This window comes from Phyllobates terribilis, unplaced genomic scaffold, assembly GCF_046119375.1.
Source record: "Phyllobates terribilis strain yellow unplaced genomic scaffold, ASM4611937v1 Scaffold_5__5_contigs__length_657084704, whole genome shotgun sequence".
In the NCBI taxonomy this organism is placed as follows: Eukaryota; Metazoa; Chordata; class Amphibia; order Anura; family Dendrobatidae; genus Phyllobates; species Phyllobates terribilis.
In genome coordinates, this window is record NW_027362765.1 from 379,946,643 (window position 1) to 379,969,264 (window position 22,622).

A 22,622-nucleotide genomic window follows, 5' to 3' on the forward strand; every position below is an offset into this window, starting at 1 on the left:
TGAGTGCAGCTCTGGGGTATAATACAGGATGTAACTCAAGATCAGTAATGTAATGTATGTATACAGTGACTGCACCAGCAGAATAGTGAGTGCAGCTCTGGAGTATAATACAGGATGTAACTCAGGATCAGTAATGTATGTACACAGTGACTGCACCAGCAGAATAGTGAGTGCAGCTCTGGAGGATAATACAGGATGTAACTCAGGATCAGTACAGGATCAGTAATGTATGTACACAGTGACTCCACCAGCAGAATAGTGAGTGCAGCTCTGGAGTATAATACAGGATGTAACTCAGGATCACACAGGATCAGTAATGTAATGTATCTACACAGTGACCACACCAGCAGAATAGTGAGTGCAGCTCTGGAGTATAATATAGGATGTAACTCAGGATCAGTAATGTAATGTATGTACACAGTGACTCCACCAGCAGAATAGTGAGTGCAGCTCTGGAGGATAATACAGGATGTAACTCAGGATCAGTATACGATAAGTAATGTAATTTTGCGGCCTTTCTTCTCCACAGGAAGCTTTGGACTTTGTTTTCTTTATTATTTTGATATTTTTTATGGTTTATTATCTTTTTCTGTCTGTTCTTCTCTTTCTTGCATTGATGCATCTGTACATAATTACTGACAAACACAATCATGAACTGCAAAAAAGTCCTAGAACATTTCCCATTGGACAGTGCAATCTTCCGAGCAGACGACATGGATGAGACAGAGGAAGAGTCGGGGGAGAAGTGTCGGCACCACGGGCATCACAGGGATCGGATGCAGTTGTAGGAGATGAGGGGATTTTTCTTGCTGATGACGTCGATTCTCTCTGCTCTTCATGTGAAGCAAAAGACTGGAAGGGAAACAGTCAATGAACAATCGGAGATCTCCTACATAGATCCACCACTAGAGGGAGCTCAGGAGCTTACTGTTGTCTTACAGAGCTAATTTGCATACATCTTCTCCCATGGAGCATTGCTGATAAGACTGCCTCATTACAGCCGCTCCTCTTCCGCCAAAAAGTTAACTTTTCTGGAAGTTGAAAAATCTCTACTAGATTGGACAAAGCACTTCTGAATTAAGGGGGTTGTGCTCACTAGTGGGGTGTTTTCTAAAATGTACCCACCTGATCCACTCGGTGCTGCTTGATCTCATCTGAAATTTCCGATTTCTGGCCATCTAGAAACTTTAGGTACATGGGCCACAAAACATATCTCGTATGGCTCTTGTGCACATAAGATGCAGCATAAGAGCCGGCTCACATCCCATAATAATGTCACTAGTGATGACAAGGAGACTGACCCCGCCTGAGATATGTCTTGTATCCGGCGCATGATCTATAATGAGGACGGAAGCCAAGAGGTCAGATCAAGTGATCTGTATCGGAAACGTCGGACCGGCAAGATCAGCCACAAGACCACCAGGACCAACATCGCTTCTGCCCTCCTTTCTCATCGCAGTAGGAGGTTGGCTTTCCTGATACACAGCTCCAAATCTCCTGCATGGACATAGAAATAAAGTATCTCTGTAGGCAGTGGGCTCCCGAGCTCCCCCTAGTGGATGATTCCCCACAAGAAGAAATGGTTGTAAGATCAGCTCCTGGGAGACAATAGTCACTAATGTGGAAGGAAAAAAGAGATGATAAGAACCGATGCAAGAAGGGATGAAGAAGAGAAAAAAAGACTGGAGGAGATCATGATAGAAGTTCAAGAAGTTTGGAGGCAGAAAGTTCCAAATCTTCTGTCTGGGGAAAATCTGGAAAAGATTTACTTACAGGAAAGTCGAAGATAAAACTCACCGCAAATAATAACGAGCAGCACAACAGCGATCAGCCCGATCATCAGCAGAAGCTGGGGACAGAAGTGACACATTGTAACAGAAGACCAGTCCTGGATCCATCTACATTGCTGCTCACCATTATTGGCACCCCTTCATTTTTTCATACACTGTACAATATATTCATAAATAAATGGAAATGTACCAAAGTTATATCCTAGATTTTTTAATTAGTGGTCCAAAGTAATACAACAATAAAACATTGTTTTTCAACTTCCATGTTGCAATTTCAAAGAAGAAACAGAATAGCCAGCATGTGCAGCAGTAAAGGCCCCCCTAATTAATACATGGTTGCCCCCCTAATTAATACATGGTTGCACACCCTTTGGCAATGCTGACAGCCTCCAGACGTTTCTTGTAGCCATCTATAAGCTTCTTGCACTTCTCAGCTGGAATTTTCTCCCACTTTTCCTTTGCAGTTTGTTCAAGCTCTTGAATGTTTGCAGGGTTCTTTTTCCCAATGGTAGATTTCAGCTCACCCCAAAGATTTTCAATGGGATTGAGGTCAGGACTCATGGCTGGCCATTTTAAAATAGTCTATCTTTTCCTTTTCAACCATTCCTGTGTACTTTTGGATGTGTGTTTTGCATTATTGTCTTGCTGGAGGAGCCATTATCTTAGATTCAAACCAAGTTTTCTTACACTGGGTAGGACATTTTGCTCTAAAATCTCTTGATAATTCTCTGATTTTATGATTCTCATGATACGGTCAAGGCCTCCAGCACCAGACGCAGCAAAGCAACCCCACAGCATTATGGATCCTCCACCATGCTTAACTGTTGGTAAGGTGTTCTTTTCCTTATAAGCTTCATTGCGCCGTCTGTAAACAAACTGTTGCTTTGCATTGCCAAAAAGCTCTACTTTTGTTTCATATGTCCATGGAACATTTTCCCAGAAGGATTGTGGTTTGTCAAGGTACTCTTTTGGCAAAGCTCAGTCATTCCTTTTCTTCAGCAATGGTTTCTTCCTTGGCCTTTGCCCATAAATCTCTGCTTGGTTTAGTGCGCGGCGTATGGTACTTGTTGAAACCATGACCCCAGACTCAGGGCCGTATTTGCCCTTAGGCACTTGTAGGCACGTGCCTAGGGCGCCGGAATTTGGGGAGGGTGGCGCCTGAGCATGTTGTTTTTTTTGTGTGTGCGTTTTTTTTTTTTTGGTTCGTGCCCCGAGCCGGCCGGGTGGCTCTGCCCCCCCGGTCATCGCGCCCATAGGCGGATTATAATGAGGGCAATCCGGGCTACCGCCCGGAGCTCCGGGGTGTCGATGGCCGGATTGCCCTCATTATATATGCGGCGCTGCGGCACATACTGGCAGACAGTGGCGGGGGGGGCCCCTGGACCGCTCCCCCAGCAGCAGCGCACGGCTGCTGCTTCTTCTCCGGCCGGCCCAGCACTGCAGCAGTTAACTTCCCTGTGTGCTGGCCCGGCCGCATCACTGCTAGGAGACACGGCCCTGTGCGCAGACGTGTCTCCTAGCTGTGACGTCAAGCAGTGCGCGCCCGGCCTGCAGTGCTGCACCGGAGAGGACTGGAGCCGAGCCGGGGGATGGTGAGTCTGTGTGTGTGAGAGTGTGTGTGTATGAGAGTGTGTGTATGAGAGAGTGTGTGTGTGTGAGAGAGTGTGTATGTGTGATTGAGTGTGAGTGTGTGCGGGCAGATATCATTGTGTGATGTCTGTTTATATGTATTTTTGTGTTTCAAATGTGTTTATGCGTGTATGTATATGTCTGTATATGTTTGTGTGTGCGTGACTGCGTGCGGCCTCCCGCTGTGCATAGATGGCGCTGTGCGGCCTCCTGCTGTGTAGCCTCCTGCTGTGTATAGATGGCGCTGTGCGGCCTCCTGCTGTGCATAGATGGCGCTGTGCGGCCTCCTGCTGTGCATAGATGGCGCTGTGCAGCCTCCTGCTGTGTATAGATGGCGCTGTGCGGCCTCCTGCTGTGTATAAATGGCGCTGTGCGGCCTCCTGCTGTCTATAGATGGCGCTGTGCGGCCTCCCGCTGTGTATAGATGGCTCTGTGCGGCCTCCTGCTGTGTATAGATGGCGCTGTGCGGCCTCCTGCTGTGTATAGATGGCGCTGTGCGGCCTCCTGCTGTGTATAGATGGCTACGTGCGGCCTCCCGCTGTGTATAGAGGGCGCCGTGCGGCCTCCCGCTGTGCATAGATGGCGCTGTGCGGCCTCCCGCTGTGTATAGATGGCTACGTGCGGACTCCCGCTGTGTATAGATGGCACCGTGCGGCCTCCCGCTGTGCATAGATGGCGCCGTGCGGCCTCCCGCTGTGTATAGATGGCTACGTGCGGACTCCCGCTGTGTATAGATGGCTACGTGCGGCCTCCTGCTGTGTATAGATGGCTACGTGTGCTCAATATTGAGTCATACAATTAATGTATGACTATGTGCCCACGATGCAGAAATGCTTCAGATTTTTTTTGAGCGTTTCTGCATCTCCCTGGCAGGAAAAACGCATGCGGATTGTACATGCGGATTGTACATGTGTTTTTCCTGCCAGGGACATGCGGAAGTGAAGCGTTCTTCACATGCATTTCTGCATGCGGGTTGACAAGCGCTTTCCAAGCGATTTTAGCATCACTTGGAAAGTGCTTGACAACTTGGTCACACTATATAAATCCATGCAACCGGCAACCAGCATGGATTTATATAGCGTGACCGTAAAAGAATGGTAAAAAATAAAAATATAATTACCTTCTGATGGCCTGCCAACGTCAGCGGTCGCGTGACCCGTCACATGACTAAATGACGTCACGGCAGGTCCTTTTCAGACCATCGCGAGCTGCCGGCAAGCCAGGACGCATCGGATAAAGACACCGGGGGCCATCAGAAGGTAAGTATGATATTTATTTTTTATTTTATTCTTTTTTTTTACAGGTACTATGGTACCCGGGTCTGGAGGAGAGTCTCCTGTCCTCCACACCCGGGTACCATCCGCACATTGAAACGCATGGATTCTGCATGTACAGATGCAGTGATGCGGATTACATGCGTTCCAATGCAAGTCAATGGCGGCGAAAACGCTGAGCTTCCGCAAAATAATTGGTAGTGCTGTGGATTTTTCCCCAATGATAATCCGCAGCGGAAATTTCCGCAGCATGTGCACAGCACATGCGGATTATCATTGGGGAACATGGCAGACCTTCTACCAAGCGTTTTTTAAGCATTTCTGCAGCGGAATTGCTTAAAAAACGCATAGTGGGCACACAGCCTAAAAAAATTTATTATAATTAATATTGTGCCAAATTAATTTCACGTGAACTATCACATGATCTATCACAGGGGATCATGTGACATGTGATACATCAGGTGTGTGTGTGTGTGTGTGGGGGCCCGCGCCTTCTAAACTGCCCGGGGCCCTTGCTACTCTTAATCCACCCTGATCGCGCCCTCTCGCCCTCCGGTCACGTCCACCCACCTCACCTCTCTAGTCTGCTCTGCTGCTGCGATCTGGAAAGAAGAGGAGGAGCCCGAGCACTTGAAGTTCCCGCGGAGGCCCGGGCAGCACATCGCTGGCGGCGGCTCATCTCAGCAGGCAGCGCCGGTAATTGTGTCCTGCTGTGATGTGCCATTGCGCCGACACTGCCACCCGGGCCGTGGTGCCGGTACATGATGCTGGCTGAGGAGCTGCCGCTTCTGCAGTCTGCTCTGCAGCATAATTGATGATGGCGGGCGGCAGGCGGGATCATAGTTTAGGCGCAGACGCGCAGTCAGCAGCTGCCGCCGGTACTGTGTTCTGTGCTGTGCACAGACAGTACAGCCAGCGGGCAGCAGTGCCAGCCTGACAGAGCCTCTGACTAGTCTCAGACTCTGACTAGTCTGTGACTGTTGTCACTGGTCAGACATGATGGCAGGCAGCAGCAGGGAGGGACACAGTGGGGCCTAAATCCCAGACATGGGCTGCATCAGGCACTGCAGCATTGCATATGGCCCATAGCCCATAGGCAATGCTGCAGTGCCTGCTGCAGCCCAGTTCTGTGTGGGCCGCTCCCATCCCCCCCCCCACCCCCATATACAATGCTGCAGCCCTGTGGTCTGTGTGGGCCGCTCCCATCCCCCCCCCACCCCCATATACAATGCTGCAGCCCTGTGGTCTGTGTGGACCGCTCCCATCCCCCCCACCCCCATATGCAATGCTGCAGCCCTGTGGTCTGTGTGGGCCGCTCCCATCCCCACCCACCCCAACCTTTTATATGTGCTACATGGAATGGGGGGGGGGGGAGCTACATGAAACTTGGGGAAATTGGATGTGAGGGGGGCACGACATGGGGGGGACGTGACGGGGGGTGAGGGGGGGCGTGACCGGGGGGGGGGGGGGCGACCACTGACAGTGCCTAGGGCAGCAGAAACTCCAAATACGGCCCTGCCCAGACTGTTCCAGGTTGGCCTTCAGGTCCCTCGATGTTTGACGTGGTGTTTTTTCCATCATTCACACCAACCTTTGAAGACATCTCCTGTCAATTTTCCACTTTACTTTACATCCAGGGAGGTTCTTGACGGTTCCATGCTTGATAGACTTCTTAATAACATTGTGCACTGTTGAAACTGGTATACCAAGGTCTTTGGAGATGGCCTTATACCCTTTGGAAGTCTTGTGTTTGCTAATGATAGCAGTTCTGCTGTCCTCAGACAGCTCCTTTGTCTTCACCATTGTGACAAAGGAACAGGGCCTACCATGTGGCTTTTTAAAACACTGAAGTCATCAATCACTAGCTAATTCATGTCACATGGGCACCGACAATTAATCACAGAAGAATCTCTTTTGTGATTTACCACAGGCGAGTCAAAATGTGTTTCCATACTAAATTAATGTAAAGATGCCAATACCAGTGTCATAGCAAGGTTTAGGTTTTTCTATTTTTCCCTTCCATTGTTTTTTGTTTTAAATTATAGTTTATTATTTGCTCTTTTGTAATTAACACGAGTCTCTATACAAAAAAACTGTTTCACTTGATTCATTTTTTTTTCAGGAGATATTGCACATTATGTACTTAAACTTCATGGGTGCCAATAACAATGAGCAGGACTGTGTATCCATCTCATACCTTGTGTGAAACCCCCCCCAGATCGGCTGGAGTCTACTCCCTCCAGCTCTGAGACGTCGACCTCTACAATGCTGTCCACATTGGCCTCCATAATCCTCACAACCTGGAGAAAGAAGAGAAGACCTGAGATACAGGAGGAGCGGGATGAGGTGATAAGGGAGGAGGTGACACGGGAGTATGTGACACGGGAGTATGTGACACGGGAGTAGCGGGAGGAGGTGACACAAGAGGAGTGGGAGGAGGTGACACAAGAGGAGTGGGAGGAGGTGACACAAGAGGAGGTGACATGGGAGGAGCGGGAGGAGGTGATACGGCAGGAGTGGGATGAGGCGATACAGTGGAGAGGGATGACGTGACACAGGAGTAGTGGGATGAAGTGATACAGGAGGAGGTGATACGGGAGGAGTGGGATGATGTGACACGGGAGGAAAAGGGATGAGGTGACACAGGAGGAGCGGGACGAGGTGATACGGTAGGAGCGGGACGAGGTGACATGGGAGGAGCGGGATGACGTGACATGAGAGGAGTGGGATGAAGTGATACGGGAGGAGGTGGCACGGGAGGAGCGGGACGAGGTGACACAGAAGGAGCGGAACGAGGTGATATGGGAGGAGGTGATAAGGGAATAGCAGGACGAGGTGACAAGAGGAGTAGGATGAGGTGACACGGGAGAAATGGGACGAAGTGGTACGGGAGGAGCGGGGCAAGGTGATATGGGAGGAGCGGGGCGAGGTGATACGGGAGGAGCGGGACGAAGTGATACGGGAGGAGCGGGACGAAGTGATACGGGAAGAGCGGGATGAGGTGACACGGGAGAAGCAGGACAAGGTGACACAGGAGGAGTGGGAGGTGATACGGGAGGAGGTGATACGGGAGGAGTGGGATGAGGCGATACAGTGGAGCGAGATGACATGATATGGGAGTAGTGGGATGAAGTGATACGGGAGGAGCGGGATGAAGTGATACGGGAGGAGCGGGATGAAGTGATAAGGGAGGAGGTGATACGGGAGGAGCGGGCCAAGGTGATACGGGAAGAGCAGGACGAAGTGATACGGGATGAGGTGATACAGGAGGAGCGGGATGAGGTGATACGGGATGAGGTGACACGGGAGGAGCGGGACGAGGTGACACGGGAGGAGCGGGACGAGGTGACACGGGAGGAGCGGGACGAGGTGACACGGGAGGAGCGGGACGAGGTGACACGGGAGGAGCGGGACGAGGTGACACGGGAGGAGCGGGATGAGGTGACACGGGAGGAGCGGGATGAGGTGATACAGGAGAAGGTGATACGGGAGGAGCGGAATGAGGTGACACGGGAGGAGCGGTACAAGGTGATACATGAGGAGTGTTTGCTGATATAGATGCTTGATGATGACTTCTCTTATGATGGAAGTGGCGGCCACACTGCCGGTCACCCAGATTCTCAGGAGAATATATAATGAATGCCGGTACAATATCTCGATCCTTCGCTGTTATCCACCTCGTCTATTTGCTCCTGTGTCAATCTGATCCCCGGGTTGGAGGAGACGTCGGCATCTGGCTCCAAGGGGCTGTAACTTGCAGAATATTGCGGAGCAGCTGGAGGAGACCTGGAAGACGAGGAGGAAAATGAGAACTGAAAAAAAGAAAACTTTATGAATTCCTGTATATTAACCCTCCTCACAATATGTACTTTTATATCTAAAGTTAAGGTCGACACTATAGAGCTGCGCAGGTATCAAAGGTGATTGGATCCTGGTACAAGAGGGACAAAATAGCCCCCACTGCAGAGCAGGACACTAATATTATCAATGACACATGGTAGATGGGCCGGAAGCCGTCAGCCACATCTCTGGTCAATATGGCAGATACAGCCAGGAGATAAGACAACGTGGAACAGAACCCCACAGACGTCACACATCATCTTAGGAAATTGTCTCGTAAGCCGTTGTCTCACATGTAGTTAATATGGATTGAAGTACAGTGATGGCATCTAGTTTGCACTTCACACTGGTCAACATCATTCAAAAATATGCACAGATCTGAAACATATGAAATCTGTGTTACGAGGTTCTGCAGCAGCAGCTGGTGTGTCTATTATGAGGTTCTGAAGCAGCTGAGATTATGAGGTTCTGCAGCAGCTGAAATGTGCAACATGAGGCTCTGCAGCAGCTGAGATGTGTACTATGACGCTCTGCAGCAGCTGAGGTATGTAACATGATGTTCTGCAGCAGCTGAGATGTGTAACATGAGGCTCTGCAGCAGCTTGAGGTATGTAACATGATGTTCTGCAGCAGCTTTTGAGATGTGTACTATGAGGCTCTGCAGCAGCTGAGGTGTGTAACATGAGGTTCTGCAGCAGCTGAGCTGTGTAACATGATGTTCTGCAGCAGCTCAGATTGTGTAACATGAGGCTCTGCAGCAGCTGAGGTGTGTAACATGAGGTTCTGCAGCAGCTGAGGTGTGTAGCATGAAGTTCTGCAGCAGCTGAGGTGTGTAACATGAGGTTCTGCTGCAGGTAAGCTGTGTAACATGAGGTTCTGCAGCAGCTGAGGTGTATATTATAAGGTCTGTTGTGTGATTGGTGACAGGTCTAGTGCTGCTGTAACTCACATGTCTCCGGCTGTATCTGCAGGTGACCTCCAGGTCTCTGCAGCCGGATACATACACAGCAATGACGTCGATCCTGAACGAGTCGCGCGGCCCCCACCCTGCAGAGCCAGCAACGTCAGAAATCAGGGCTGACGTCCAAGGAGCTGCAAGGACAGCGACGACTTCAGCAATTTATTTATGTATAATCTTAAAGTGCAGCTATCATTCTTTGATTTCATGCAAATGGATCCAAAACTCTTCAGATTAAATATATACTATATCGTTATGGTGTTCCGGGGCCTCAGGTCTCAGGTATTAGGTGCTATAGCAATATAGTTACATAATAAGATTCTTTCTGCACACAGTCACCACTAGGGGGAACTCCCTGTACCGAGATATAAGATCCTGTCTGCAGCCACTACTAGGGGGAGCTCCCTGTACAGAGATATAAGACCCTATTTGCAGTAACCACTAGGGGGAGTTCCCTGTATACAGAGATACATGATAAAATCTGTCTGTAGCCACCACTAGGGGGAGCTCCCTGTATACAGAGATACATGATAAGATTCTCTCTGCAGCCACCACTAGGGGGAGCTCCCTGTACATAGAGATACATGATAAGATCTTGTCTGCAAGCTCCACTGGGGGAGCTCCCTGTATACAGAGATACATGATAAGATCTGTCTGTAGCCACCACTAGGGGGAGCTCCCTGTATACAGAGACACATGATAAGATCCTGTCTGCAGCCACCACTAAGGGGAGCTCCCTGTATACAGAGATACATGATAAGATCCTGTCTGCAGCCACCACCAGGGGGACCTCCCTGTATACAGAGATACATGATAAGATCCTGTCTGCAGCGACCACTAAGGTGAGCTCCCTGTAGACAGAGATACTTAATAAGATTCTGTCTGCAGCGACAACTAAGGGGAGCTCCCTGTATACAGAGATACATGATAAGATCCAGTCTGCAGCCACCACTAGGGGGAGCTCTCTGTACAGAGATACATGATAAGATCCTATCTGCAGCCACCACTAGGGGGAGCTCCCTGTATACAGAGATACATGATAAGATCCTGTCTGCAGTCACCACTAGGGGGAGCTCCCTGTATACAGAGATACATGATAAGATTCTGTCTGCGGTCACCACTAGGGGGAGCTCCATGTATACAGAGATACATGATAAGATCCTGTCTGTAGTCACCACTAGGGGGAGCTCCCTGTATACAGAGATACATGATAAGATCCTGTCTGCACTCACCACTAGGTGGAGCTCCCTGTACATAGAGATACAGGATAAGATCTGTCTGTACCCATCACTAGGGGGAGCTCCCTGTATACAGAGATACATGATAAGATCCATTCTGTAGCCACCACTAGGGGGAACTCCCTGTATACAGAGATACATGATAAGATCCTGTTTGTAGCCACCACTAGGGGGGACTCCCTGTATACAGAGATACTTGATAAGATTCTGTCCGCAGCCACCACTAGGGGGAGCTCCCTGTATACAGAGATACATGAGATCCTGTCTGCAGTCACCACTAGGTGGAGCTCCCTGTATATAGAGATACATGATAAGATTATGTCTGCAGCCACCACTAGGGGGAGCTCCCTGTATACAGAGATACATGATAAGATTCTGTCTGCAGCCACCACTAGGGGAAGCTCCCTGTATGCAGAGATACATGATGAGATCCTGTCTGTAGCCACCACTAGGGAAAGCTCCCTGTATACAGAGATACATGATGAGATCCTGTCTGCAGTTACCAAAAGGAGGAGCTCACTGTATACAGAGATACAGGATAAGATTCTGTCTGTACCCAGCACTAGGGGGAGCTCCCTGTATACCGAGATACAGGATAAGCTTCTGTCTGTAGCCACCACTAGAGGGAGCTCCCTGTATACAGAGATACAGGATTAGATCCTGTCTGTAGTCACCACTAGGGGGAGCTCCCTGTATACAGAGATACATGATAAGATCCTGTCTCCAGCCACCACTAGGGGAGCTCCCTGTATACAGAGATACATGATAAGATCCTGTCTGCAGTCGCCACTAGGGGGAGCTCCCTGTATACAGAGAAGCATGATAAGATCCTGTCTGCAGTCACCACTAGGGGGAGCTCCCTGTATACAGAGATAAATAAGATCCTGTCTGTACCCACCACTAGGGGGAGCTCCCTGTATAGAGATACACAAGATCCAGTCTGTAGCCACCACTAGGGGAAGCTCCCTGTATACAGAGATACATGATGAGATCCTGTCTGCAGTCACCACTAGGGGGAGCTCCCTGTATACAGAGATACATGATGAGATTCTGTCTGCAGCCACCACTATGGGGAGCTCCCTGTATACAGAGATACAGGATAAGATCCTCTCTGCATCCACCACAAGGGGAGCTTCCTGTATACAGAGATACATAAGATTCGGTCTGTACCCACCACTAGGGGGAGCTCCCTGTATACAGAGATACATGATAATATCCTGTCTGTAGCTACCACTAGGGGGAGCTCCCTGTATACAGAGATACATGATGAGATTCTGTCTGCAGCCACCACTAGGGGGAGCTCCCTGTATACAGAGATACGTGATAATATCCTGTTTGTAGCCACCACCAGGGGGAGCTCCCTGTATACAGAGATACAGGATTAGATTTTGTCTGCAGCCACCACTAGGGGGAGCTCCCTGTATACAGAGATACATGATAAGATTCTGTCTGGAGCCCCCACTAGGGGAAGCTCCCTGTATGCAGAGATACATGATGAGATCCTGTCTGTAGCCACAACTAGGGGAAGCTCCCTGTATACAGAGATACATGATAAGATTCTGTCTGTACCCAGCACTAGGGGGAGCTCCCTGTATACAGAGATACAGGATAAGCTTCTGTCTGTAGCCACCACTAGGGGGAGCTCCCTGTATACAGAGATACATGATAAGATCCTGTCTCCAGCCACCACTAGGGGAGCTCCCTGTATACAGAGATACATGATAAGATCCTGTCTGCAGTCGCCACTAGGGGGAGCTCCCTGTATACAGAGATACATGATAAGATCCTGTCTGCAGTCACCAATAGGGGGAGCTCCCTGTATACAGACATAAATGATAAGATCCTGTCTGTACCCACCACTAGGGGGAGCTCCCTGTATAGAGATACACAAGATTCAGTCTGTAGCCACCACTAGGGGAAGCTCCCTGTATACAGAGATACATGATGAGATCCTGTCTGCAGTCACCACTAGGTGGAGCTCCCTGTATACAGAGATACATGATAAGATTATGTCTGCAGCCACCACTAGGGGGAGCTCCCTGTATACAGAGATACATAAGATCCTGTCTGCAGTCACCACTAGGTGGAGCTCCCTGTATACAGAGATACATGATAAGATTCTGTCTGCAGCCACCACTAGGGGGAGCTCCCTGCATACAGAGATATATGATAAGATCCTGTTTGTAGCCACCACTAGGGGGCGCTCCCTGTATACAGAGATACCTGATAAGATTCTGTCTGCAGCCCCTACTAGGGGAAGCTCCCTGTATGCAGAGATACATGATGAGATCCTGTCTGTAGCCACCACTAGGGGAAGCTCCCTGTATACAGAGATACATGATGAGATCCTGTCTGCAGTTACCAAAAGGAGGAGCTCACTGTATACAGAGATACATGATAAGATTCTGTCTGTACCCAGCACTAGGGGGAGCTCCCTGTATACAGAGATACAGGATAAGCTTCTGTCTGTAGCCACCACTAGAGGGAGCTCCCTGTATACAGAGATACAGGATTAGATCCTGTCTGTAGTCACCACTAGGGGGAGCTCCCTGTATACAGAGATACATGATAAGATCCTGTCTCCAGCCACCACTAGGGGAGCTCCCTGTATACAGAGATACATGATAAGATCCTGTCTGCAGTCGCCACTAGGGGGAGCTCCCTGTATACAGAGAAGCATGATAAGATCCTGTCTGCAGTCACCACTAGGGGGAGCTCCCTGTATACAGAGATAAATGATAAGATCCTGTCTGTACCCACCACTAGGGGGAGCTCCCTGTATACAGAGATACATGATGAGATCCTGTCTGCAGTCACCACTAGGGGGAGCTCCCTGTATACAGAGATACATGATGAGATTCTGTCTGCAGCCACCACTATGGGGAGCTCCCTGTATACAGAGATACAGGATAAGATCCTCTCTGCATCCACCACAAGGGGGAGCTTCCTGTATACAGAGATACATAAGATTCGGTCTGTACCCACCACTAGGGGGAGCTCCCTGTATACAGAGATACATGATAATATCCTGTCTGTAGCTACCACTAGGGGGAGCTCCCTGTATACAGAGATACATGATGAGATTCTGTCTGCAGCCACCACTAGGGGGAGCTCCCTGTATACAGAGATACGTGATAATATCCTGTTTGTAGCCACCACCAGGGGGAGCTCCCTGTATACAGAGATACAGGATTAGATTCTGTCTGCAGCCACCACTAGGGGGAGCTCCCTGTATACAGAGATACATGATAAGATTCTGTCTGCAGCCCCCACTAGGGGAAGCTCCCTGTATGCAGAGATACATGATGAGATCCTGTCTGTAGCCACCACTAGGGGAAGCTCCCTGTATACAGAGATACATGATAAGATTCTGTCTGTACCCAGCACTAGGGGGAGCTCCCTGTATACAGAGATACAGGATAAGCTTCTGTCTGTAGCCACCACTAGGGGGAGCTCTCTGTATACAGAGATACATGATAAGATCCTGTCTCCAGCCACCACTAGGGGAGCTCCCTGTATACAGAGATACATGATAAGATCCTGTCTGCAGTCGCCACTAGGGGGAGCTCCCTGTATACAGAGATACATGATAAGATCCTGTCTGCAGTCACCAATAGGGGGAGCTCCCTGTATACAGAGATAAATGATAAGATCCTGTCTGCAGTCACCACTAGGGGGAGCTCCCTGTATACAGAGATACATGATAAGATCCTGTCTGCAGTCACCACTAGGGGGAGCTCCCTGTATACAGAGATACATGATAAGATCCTGTCTGCAGTCACCACTAGGGGGAGCTCCCTGTATACAGAGATAAATGATAAGATCCTGTCTGTACCCACCACTAGGGGGAGCTCCCTGTATAGAGATACACAAGATCCAGTCTGTAGCCACCACTAGGGGAAGCTCCCTGTATACAGAGATACATGATGAGATCCTGTCTGCAGTCACTACTAGGTGGAGCTCCCTGTATACAGAGATACATGATAAGATTATGTCTGCAGCCACCACTAGGGGGAGCTCCCTGTATACAGAGATACATGATAAGATCCTGTTTGTAGCCACCACTAAGGGGCGCTCCCTGTATACAGAGATACCTGATAAGATTCTGTCTGCAGCCCCCACTAGGGGAAGCTCCCTGTATGCAGAGATACATGATGAGATCCTGTCTGTAGCCACCACTAGGGGAAGCTCCCTGTATACAGAGATACATGATGAGATCCTGTCTGCAGTTACCAAAAGGAGGAGCTCACTGTATACAGAGATACATGATAAGCTTCTGTCTGTAGCCACCACTAGAGGGAGCTCCCTGTATACAGAGATACAGGATTAGATCCTGTCTGTAGTCACCACTAGGGGGAGCTCCCTGTATACAGAGATACATGATAAGATCCTGTCTCCAGCCACCACTAGGGGAGCTCCCTGTATACAGAGATACATGATAAGATCCTGTCTGCAGTCGCCACTAGGGGGAGCTCCCTGTATACACAGAAGCATGATAAGATCCTGTCTGCAGTCACCACTAGGGGGAGCTCCCTGTATAGAGATACACAAGATCCAGTCTGTAGCCACCACTAGGGGGAGCTCCCTGTATACAGAGATACATGATAAGATTCTGTCTGCAGCCACCACTAGGGGGAGCTCCCTGTATACAGAGATACATGATAATATCCTGTCTGTAGCTACCACTAGGGGGAGCTCCCTGTATACAGAGATACATGATGAGATTCTGTCTGCAGCCACCACTAGGGGGAGCTCCCTGTATACAGAGATACGTGATAATATCCTGTTTGTAGCCACCACCAGGGGGAGCTCCCTGTATACAGAGATACAGGATTAGATTCTGTCTGCAGCCACCACTAGGGGGAGCTCCCTGTATACAGAGATACATGATAATATCCTGTCTGTAGCTACCACTAGGGGGAGCTCCCTGTATACAGAGATACATGATGAGATTCTGTCTGCAGCCACCACTAGGGGAAGCTCCCTGTATGCAGAGATACATGATGAGATCCTGTCTGTAGCCACCACTAGGGGAAGCTCCCTGTATACAGAGATACATGATAAGATTCTGTCTGTACCCAGCACTAGGGGGAGCTCCCTGTATACAGAGATACAGGATAAGCTTCTGTCTGTAGCCACCACTAGGGGGAGCTCTCTGTATACAGAGATACATGATAAGATCCTGTCTCCAGCCACCACTAGGGGAGCTCCCTGTATACAGAGATACATGATAAGATCCTGTCTGCAGTCGCCACTAGGGGGAGCTCCCTGTATACAGAGATACATGATAAGATCCTGTCTGCAGTCACCAATAGGGGGAGCTCCCTGTATACAGAGATAAATGATAAGATCCTGTCTGCAGTCACCACTAGGGGGAGCTCCCTGTATACAGAGATACATGATAAGATCCTGTCTGCAGTCACCACTAGGGGGAGCTCCCTGTATACAGAGATACATGATAAGATCCTGTCTGCAGTCACCACTAGGGGGAGCTCCCTGTATACAGAGATAAATGATAAGATCCTGTCTGTACCCACCACTAGGGGGAGCTCCCTGTATAGAGATACACAAGATCCAGTCTGTAGCCACCACTAGGGGAAGCTCCCTGTATACAGAGATACATGATGAGATCCTGTCTGCAGTCACTACTAGGTGGAGCTCCCTGTATACAGAGATACATGATAAGATTATGTCTGCAGCCACCACTAGGGGGAGCTCCCTGTATACAGAGATACATGATAAGATCCTGTTTGTAGCCACCACTAGGGGGCGCTCCCTGTATACAGAGATACCTGATAAGATTCTGTCTGCAGCCCCCACTAGGGGAAGCTCCCTGTATGCAGAGATACATGATGAGATCCTGTCTGTAGCCACCACTAGGGGAAGCTCCCTGTATACAGAGATACATGATGAGATCCTGTCTGCAGTTACCAAAAGGAGGAGCTCACTGTATACAGAGATACATGATAAGCTTCTGTCTGTAGCCACCACTAGAGGGAGCTCCCTGTATACAGAGATACAGGATTAGATCCTGTCTGTAGTCACCAATAGGGGGAGCTCCCTGTATACAGAGATACATGATAAGATCCTGTCTCCAGCCACCACTAGGGGAGCTCCCTGTATACAGAGATACATGATAAGATCCTGTCTGCAGTCGCCACTAGGGGGAGCTCCCTGTATACAGAGAAGCATGATAAGATCCTGTCTGCAGTCACCACTAGGGGGAGCTCCCTGTATAGAGATACACAAGATCCAGTCTGTAGCCACCACTAGGGGGAGCTCCCTGTATACAGAGATACATGATGAGATTCTGTCTGCAGCCACCACTAGGGGGAGCTCCCTGTATACAGAGATACGTGATAATATCCTGTTTGTAGCCACCACCAGGGGGAGCTCCCTGTATACAGAGATACAGGATTAGATTCTGTCTGCAGCCACCACTAGGGGGAGCTCCCTGTATACAGAGATACATGATAAGATTCTGTCTGCAGCCCCCACTAGTGGAAGCTCCCTGTATGCAGAGATACATGATGAGATCCTGTCTGTAGCCACCACTAGGGGAAGCTCCCTGTATACAGAGATACATGATAAGATTCTGTCTGTACCCAGCACTAGGGGGAGCTCCCTGTATACAGAGATACAGGATAAGCTTCTGTCTGTAGCCACCACTAGGGGGAGCTCCCTGTATACAGAGATACATGATAAGATCCTGTCTGCAGTTGCCACTAGGGGGAGCTCCCTGTATACAGAGATACATGATAAGATCCTGTCTGCAGTCACCAATAGGGGGAGCTCCCTGTATACAGAGATAAATGATAAGATCCTGTCTGCAGTCACCACTAGGGGGAGCTCCCTGTATACAGAGATACATGATAAGATCCTGTCTGCAGTCACCACTAGGTGGAGCTCCCTGTATACAGAGATACATGATAAGATCCTGTCTGCAGTCACCACTAGGGGGAGCTCTCTGTATACAGAGATAAATGATGAGATTCTGTCTGCAGCCACCACTATGGGGAGCTCCCTGTATACAGAGATACATGATAAGATCCTGTCTGTACCCACCACTAGGGGGAGCTCCCTGTATAGAGATACACAAGATCCAGTCTGTAGCCACCACTAGGGGAAGCTCCCTGTATACAGAGATACATGATGAGATCCTGTCTGCAGTCACCACTAGGTGGAGCTCCCTGTATACAGAGATACATGATAAGATTATGTCTGCAGCCACCACTAGGGGGAGCTCCCTGTATACAGAGATACATAAGATCCTGTCTGCAGTCACCACTAGGTGGAGCTCCCTGTATACAGAGATACATGATAAGATTCTGTCTGCAGCCACCACTAGGGGGAGCTCCCTGTACACAGAGATACATGATGAGATTCTGTCTGCAGCCACCACTATGGGGAGCTCCCTGTATACAGAGATACAGGATAAGATCCTCTCTGCATCCACCACAAGGGGGAGCTTCCTGTATACAGAGATACATAAGATTCGGTCTGTACCCACCACTAGGGGGAGCTCCCTGTATACAGAGATACATGATAATATCCTGTCTGTAGCTACCACTAGGGGGAGCTCCCTGTATACAGAGATACATGATGAGATTCTGTCTGCAGCCACCACTAGGGGGAGCTCCCTGTATACAGAGATACGTGATAATATCCTGTTTGTAGCCACCACCAGGGGGAGCTCCCTGTATACAGAGATACAGGATTAGATTCTGTCTGCAGCCACCACTAGGGGGAGCTCCCTGTATACAGAGATACATGATGAGATCCTGTCTGTAGCCACCACTAGGGGAAGCTCCCTGTATACAGAGATACATGATAAGATTCTGTCTGTACCCAGCACTAGGGGGAGCTCCCTGTATACAGAGATACAGGATAAGCTTCTGTCTGTAGTCACCACTAGGGGGAGCTCCCTGTATACAGAGATACATGATAAGATCCTGTCTCCAGCCACCACTAGGGGGAGCTCCCTGTATACAGAGATACATGATAAGATCCTGTCTGCAGTCGCCACTAGGGGGAGCTCCCTGTATACAGAGATACATGATAAGATCCTGTCTGCAGTCACCAATAGGGGGAGCTCCCTGTATACAGAGATAAATGATAAGATCCTGTCTGCAGTCACCACTAGGGGGAGCTCCCTGTATACAGAGATACAAGATAAGATCCTGTCTGCAGTCACCACTAGGGGGAGCTCCCTGTATACAGAGATACATGATAAGATCCTGTCTGCAGTCACCACTAGGTGGAGCTCCCTGTATACAGAGATAAATGATAAGATCCTGTCTGTACCCACCACTAGGGGGAGCTCCCTGTATAGAGATACACAAGATCCAGTCTGTAGCCACCACTAGGGGAAGCTCCCTGTATACAGAGATACATGATGAGATCCTGTCTGCAGTCACCACTAGGTGGAGCTCCCTGTATACAGAGATACATGATAAGATTATGTCTTCAGCCACCACTAGGGGGAGCTCCCTGTATACAGAGATACATGATAAGATCCTGTTTGTAGCCACCACTAGGGGGCGCTCCCTGTATACAGAGATACCTGATAAGATTCTGTCTGCAGCCCCCACTAGGGGAAGCTCCCTGTATGCAGAGATACATGATGAGATCCTGTCTGTAGCCACCACTAGGGGAAGCTCCCTGTATACAGAGATACATGATGAGATCCTGTCTGCAGTTACCAAAAGGAGGAGCTCACTGTATACAGAGATACAGGATAAGCTTCTGTCTGTAGCCACCACTAGAGGGAGCTCCCTGTATACAGAGATACAGGATTAGATCCTGTCTGTAGTCACCACTAGGGGGAGCTCCCTGTATACAGAGATACATGATAAGATCCTGTCTCCAGCCACCACTAGGGGAGCTCCCTGTATACAGAGATACATGATAAGATCCTGTCTGCAGTCGCCACTAGGGGGAGCTCCCTGTATACAGAGAAGCATGATAAGATCCTGTCTGCAGTCACCACTAGGGGGAGCTCCCTGTATACAGAGATAAATGATAAGATCCTGTCTGTACCCACCACTAGGGTGAGCTCCCTGTATAGAGATACACAAGATCCAGTCTGTAGCCACCACTAGGGGGAGCTCCCTGTATACAGAGATACATGATAAGATTCTGTCTGCAGCCACCACTAGGGGGAGCTTCCTGCATACAGAGATACATGATAAGATCCTGTTTGTAGCCACCACTAGGGGGCGCTCCCTGTATACAGAGATACATGATAAGATTCTGTCTGCAGCCACCACTAGGGGAAGCTCCCTGTATGCAGAGATACATGATGAGATCCTGTCTGTAGCCATCACTAGGGAAAGCTCCCTGTATACAGAGATACATGATGAGATCCTGTCTGCAGTTAACAAAAGGAGGAGCTCACTGTATACAGAGATACAGGATAAGATTGTGTCTGTACCCAGCACTAGGGGGAGCTCCCTGTATACAGAGATACATGATAAGATTGTGTCTGTACCCAGCACTAGGGGGAGCTCCCTGTATACAGAGATACAGGATAAGCTTCTGTCTGTAGCCACCACTAGAGGGAGCTCCCTGTATACAGAGATACAGGATTAGATCCTGTCTGTAGTCACCACTAGGGGGAGCTCCCTGTATACAGAGATACATGATAAGATCCTGTCTCCAGCCACCACTAGGGGAGCTCCCTGTATACAGAGATACATGATAAGATCCTGTCTGCAGTCGCCACTAGGGGGAGCTCCCTGTATACAGAGATAAATAAGATACTGTCTGTACCCACCACTAGGGGGAGCTCCCTGTATAGAGATACACAAGATCCAGTCTGTAGCCACCACTAGGGGAAGCTCCCTGTATACAGAGATACATGATGAGATCCTGTCTGCAGTCACCACTAGGGGGAGCTCCCTGTATACAGAGATACATGATGAGATTCTGTCTGCAGCCACCACTATGGGGAGCTCCCTGTATACAGAGATACAGGATAAGATCCTCTCTGCATCCACCACAAGGGGGAGCTTCCTGTATACAGAGATACATAAGATTCGGTCTGTACCCACCACTAGGGGGAGCTCCCTGTATACAGAGATACATGATAATATCCTGTCTGTAGCTACCACTAGGGGGAGCTCCCTGTATACAGAGATACATGATGAGATTCTGTCTGCAGCCACCACTAGGGGGAGCTCCCTGTATACAGAGATACGTGATAATATCCTGTTTGTAGCCACCACCAGGGGGAGCTCCCTGTATACAGAGATACAGGATTAGATTCTGTCTGCAGCCACCACTAGGGGGAGCTCCCTGTATACAGAGATACATGATGAGATCCTGTCTGTAGCCACCACTAGGGGAAGCTCCCTGTATACAGAGATACATGATAAGATTCTGTCTGTACCCAGCACTAGGGGGAGCTCCCTGTATACAGAGATACAGGATAAGCTTCTGTCTGTAGCCACCACTAGGGGGAGCTCCCTGTATACAGAGATACATGATAAGATCCTGTCTCCAGCCACCACTAGGGGAGCTCCCTGTATACAGAGATACATGATAAGATCCTGTCTGCAGTCGCCACTAGGGGAGCTCCCTGTATACAGAGATACATGATAAGATCCTGTCTGCAGTCACCAATAGGGGGAGCTCCCTGTATACAGAGATAAATGATAAGATCCTGTCTGCAGTCACCACTAGGGGGAGCTCCCTGTATACAGAGATACATGATAAGATCCTGCCTGCAGTCACCACTAGGTGGAGCTCCCTGTATACAGAGATACATGATAAGATCCTGTCTGCAGTCACCACTAGGGGGAGCTCCCTGTATACAGAGATAAATGATAAGATCCTGTCTGTACCCACCACTAGGGGGAGCTCCCTGTATAGAGATACACAAGATCCAGTCTGTAGCCACCACTAGGGGAAGCTCCCTGTATACAGAGATACATGATGAGATCCTGTCTGCAGTCACCACTAGGTGGAGCTCCCTGTATACAGAGATACATGATAAGATTATGTCTGCAGCCACCACTAGGGGGAGCTCCCTGTATACAGAGATACATGATAAGATCCTGTTTGTAGCCACCACTAGGGGGCGCTCCCTGTATACAGAGATACCTGATAAGATTCTGTCTGCAAACCCCACTAGGGGAAGCTCCCTGTATACAGAGATACATGATAAGATCCTGTCTGCAGCCACCACTAGGGGGAGCTCCCTGTATGCAGAGATACATGATGAGATCCTGTCTGTAGCCACCACTAGGGGAAGCTCCCTGTATACAGAGATACATGATGAGATCCTGTCTGCAGTTACCAAAAGGAGGAGCTCACTGTATACAGAGATACAGGATAAGCTTCTGTCTGTAGCCACCACTAGAGGGAGCTCCCTGTATACAGAGATACAGGATTAGATCCTGTCTCCAGCCACCACTAGGGGAGCTCCCTGTATACAGAGATACATGATAAGATCCTGTCTGCAGTCGCCACTAGGGGGAGCTCCCTGTATACACAGAAGCATGATAAGATCCTGTCTGCAGTCACCACTAGGGGGAGCTCCCTGTATACAGAGATAAATGATAAGATCCTGTCTGTACCCACCACTAGGGTGAGCTCCCTGTATAGAGATACACAAGATCCAGTCTGTAGCCACCACTAGGGGAAGCTCCCTGTATACAGAGATACATGATGAGATCCTGTCTGCAGTCACCACTAGGGGGAGCTCCCTGTATACAGAGATACATGATGAGATTCTGTCTGCAGCCACCACTATGGGGAGCTCCCTGTATACAGAGATACAGGATAAGATCCTCTCTGCATCCACCACAAGGGGGAGCTTCCTGTATACAGAGATACATAAGATTCGGTCCGTACCCACCACTAGGGGGAGCTCCCTGTATACAGAGATACA

The 22,622-nt window shown here is 49.3% G+C and overlaps 1 protein-coding gene across 2 annotated transcripts; it reads right to left on the minus strand.

The window, feature by feature from the left end:
* Positions 1–599: 599 nt before the first annotated feature.
* Positions 600–9,584, minus strand: VAMP1 (vesicle associated membrane protein 1). 2 transcript variants are annotated; one of them, XM_073681303.1, is made up of 5 exons: positions 9,483–9,578; positions 8,371–8,479; positions 6,891–6,993; positions 1,798–1,849; positions 600–852 (listed from the first exon to the last, which is right to left on the minus strand). In XM_073681303.1, the coding sequence occupies exons 1-5, from the start codon at positions 9,533–9,535 to the stop codon at positions 669–671; spliced, it is 501 nt and encodes a 166-aa protein (XP_073537404.1). In that variant the 5' UTR covers positions 9,536–9,578; the 3' UTR covers positions 600–668. The 2 variants fall into 2 exon arrangements, with proteins under 2 accessions (XP_073537404.1, XP_073537403.1); XM_073681302.1 differs by having other exon boundaries at positions 6,891–8,479; positions 9,483–9,584.
* Between the last annotated feature and the right edge of the window lie 13,038 nt (positions 9,585–22,622).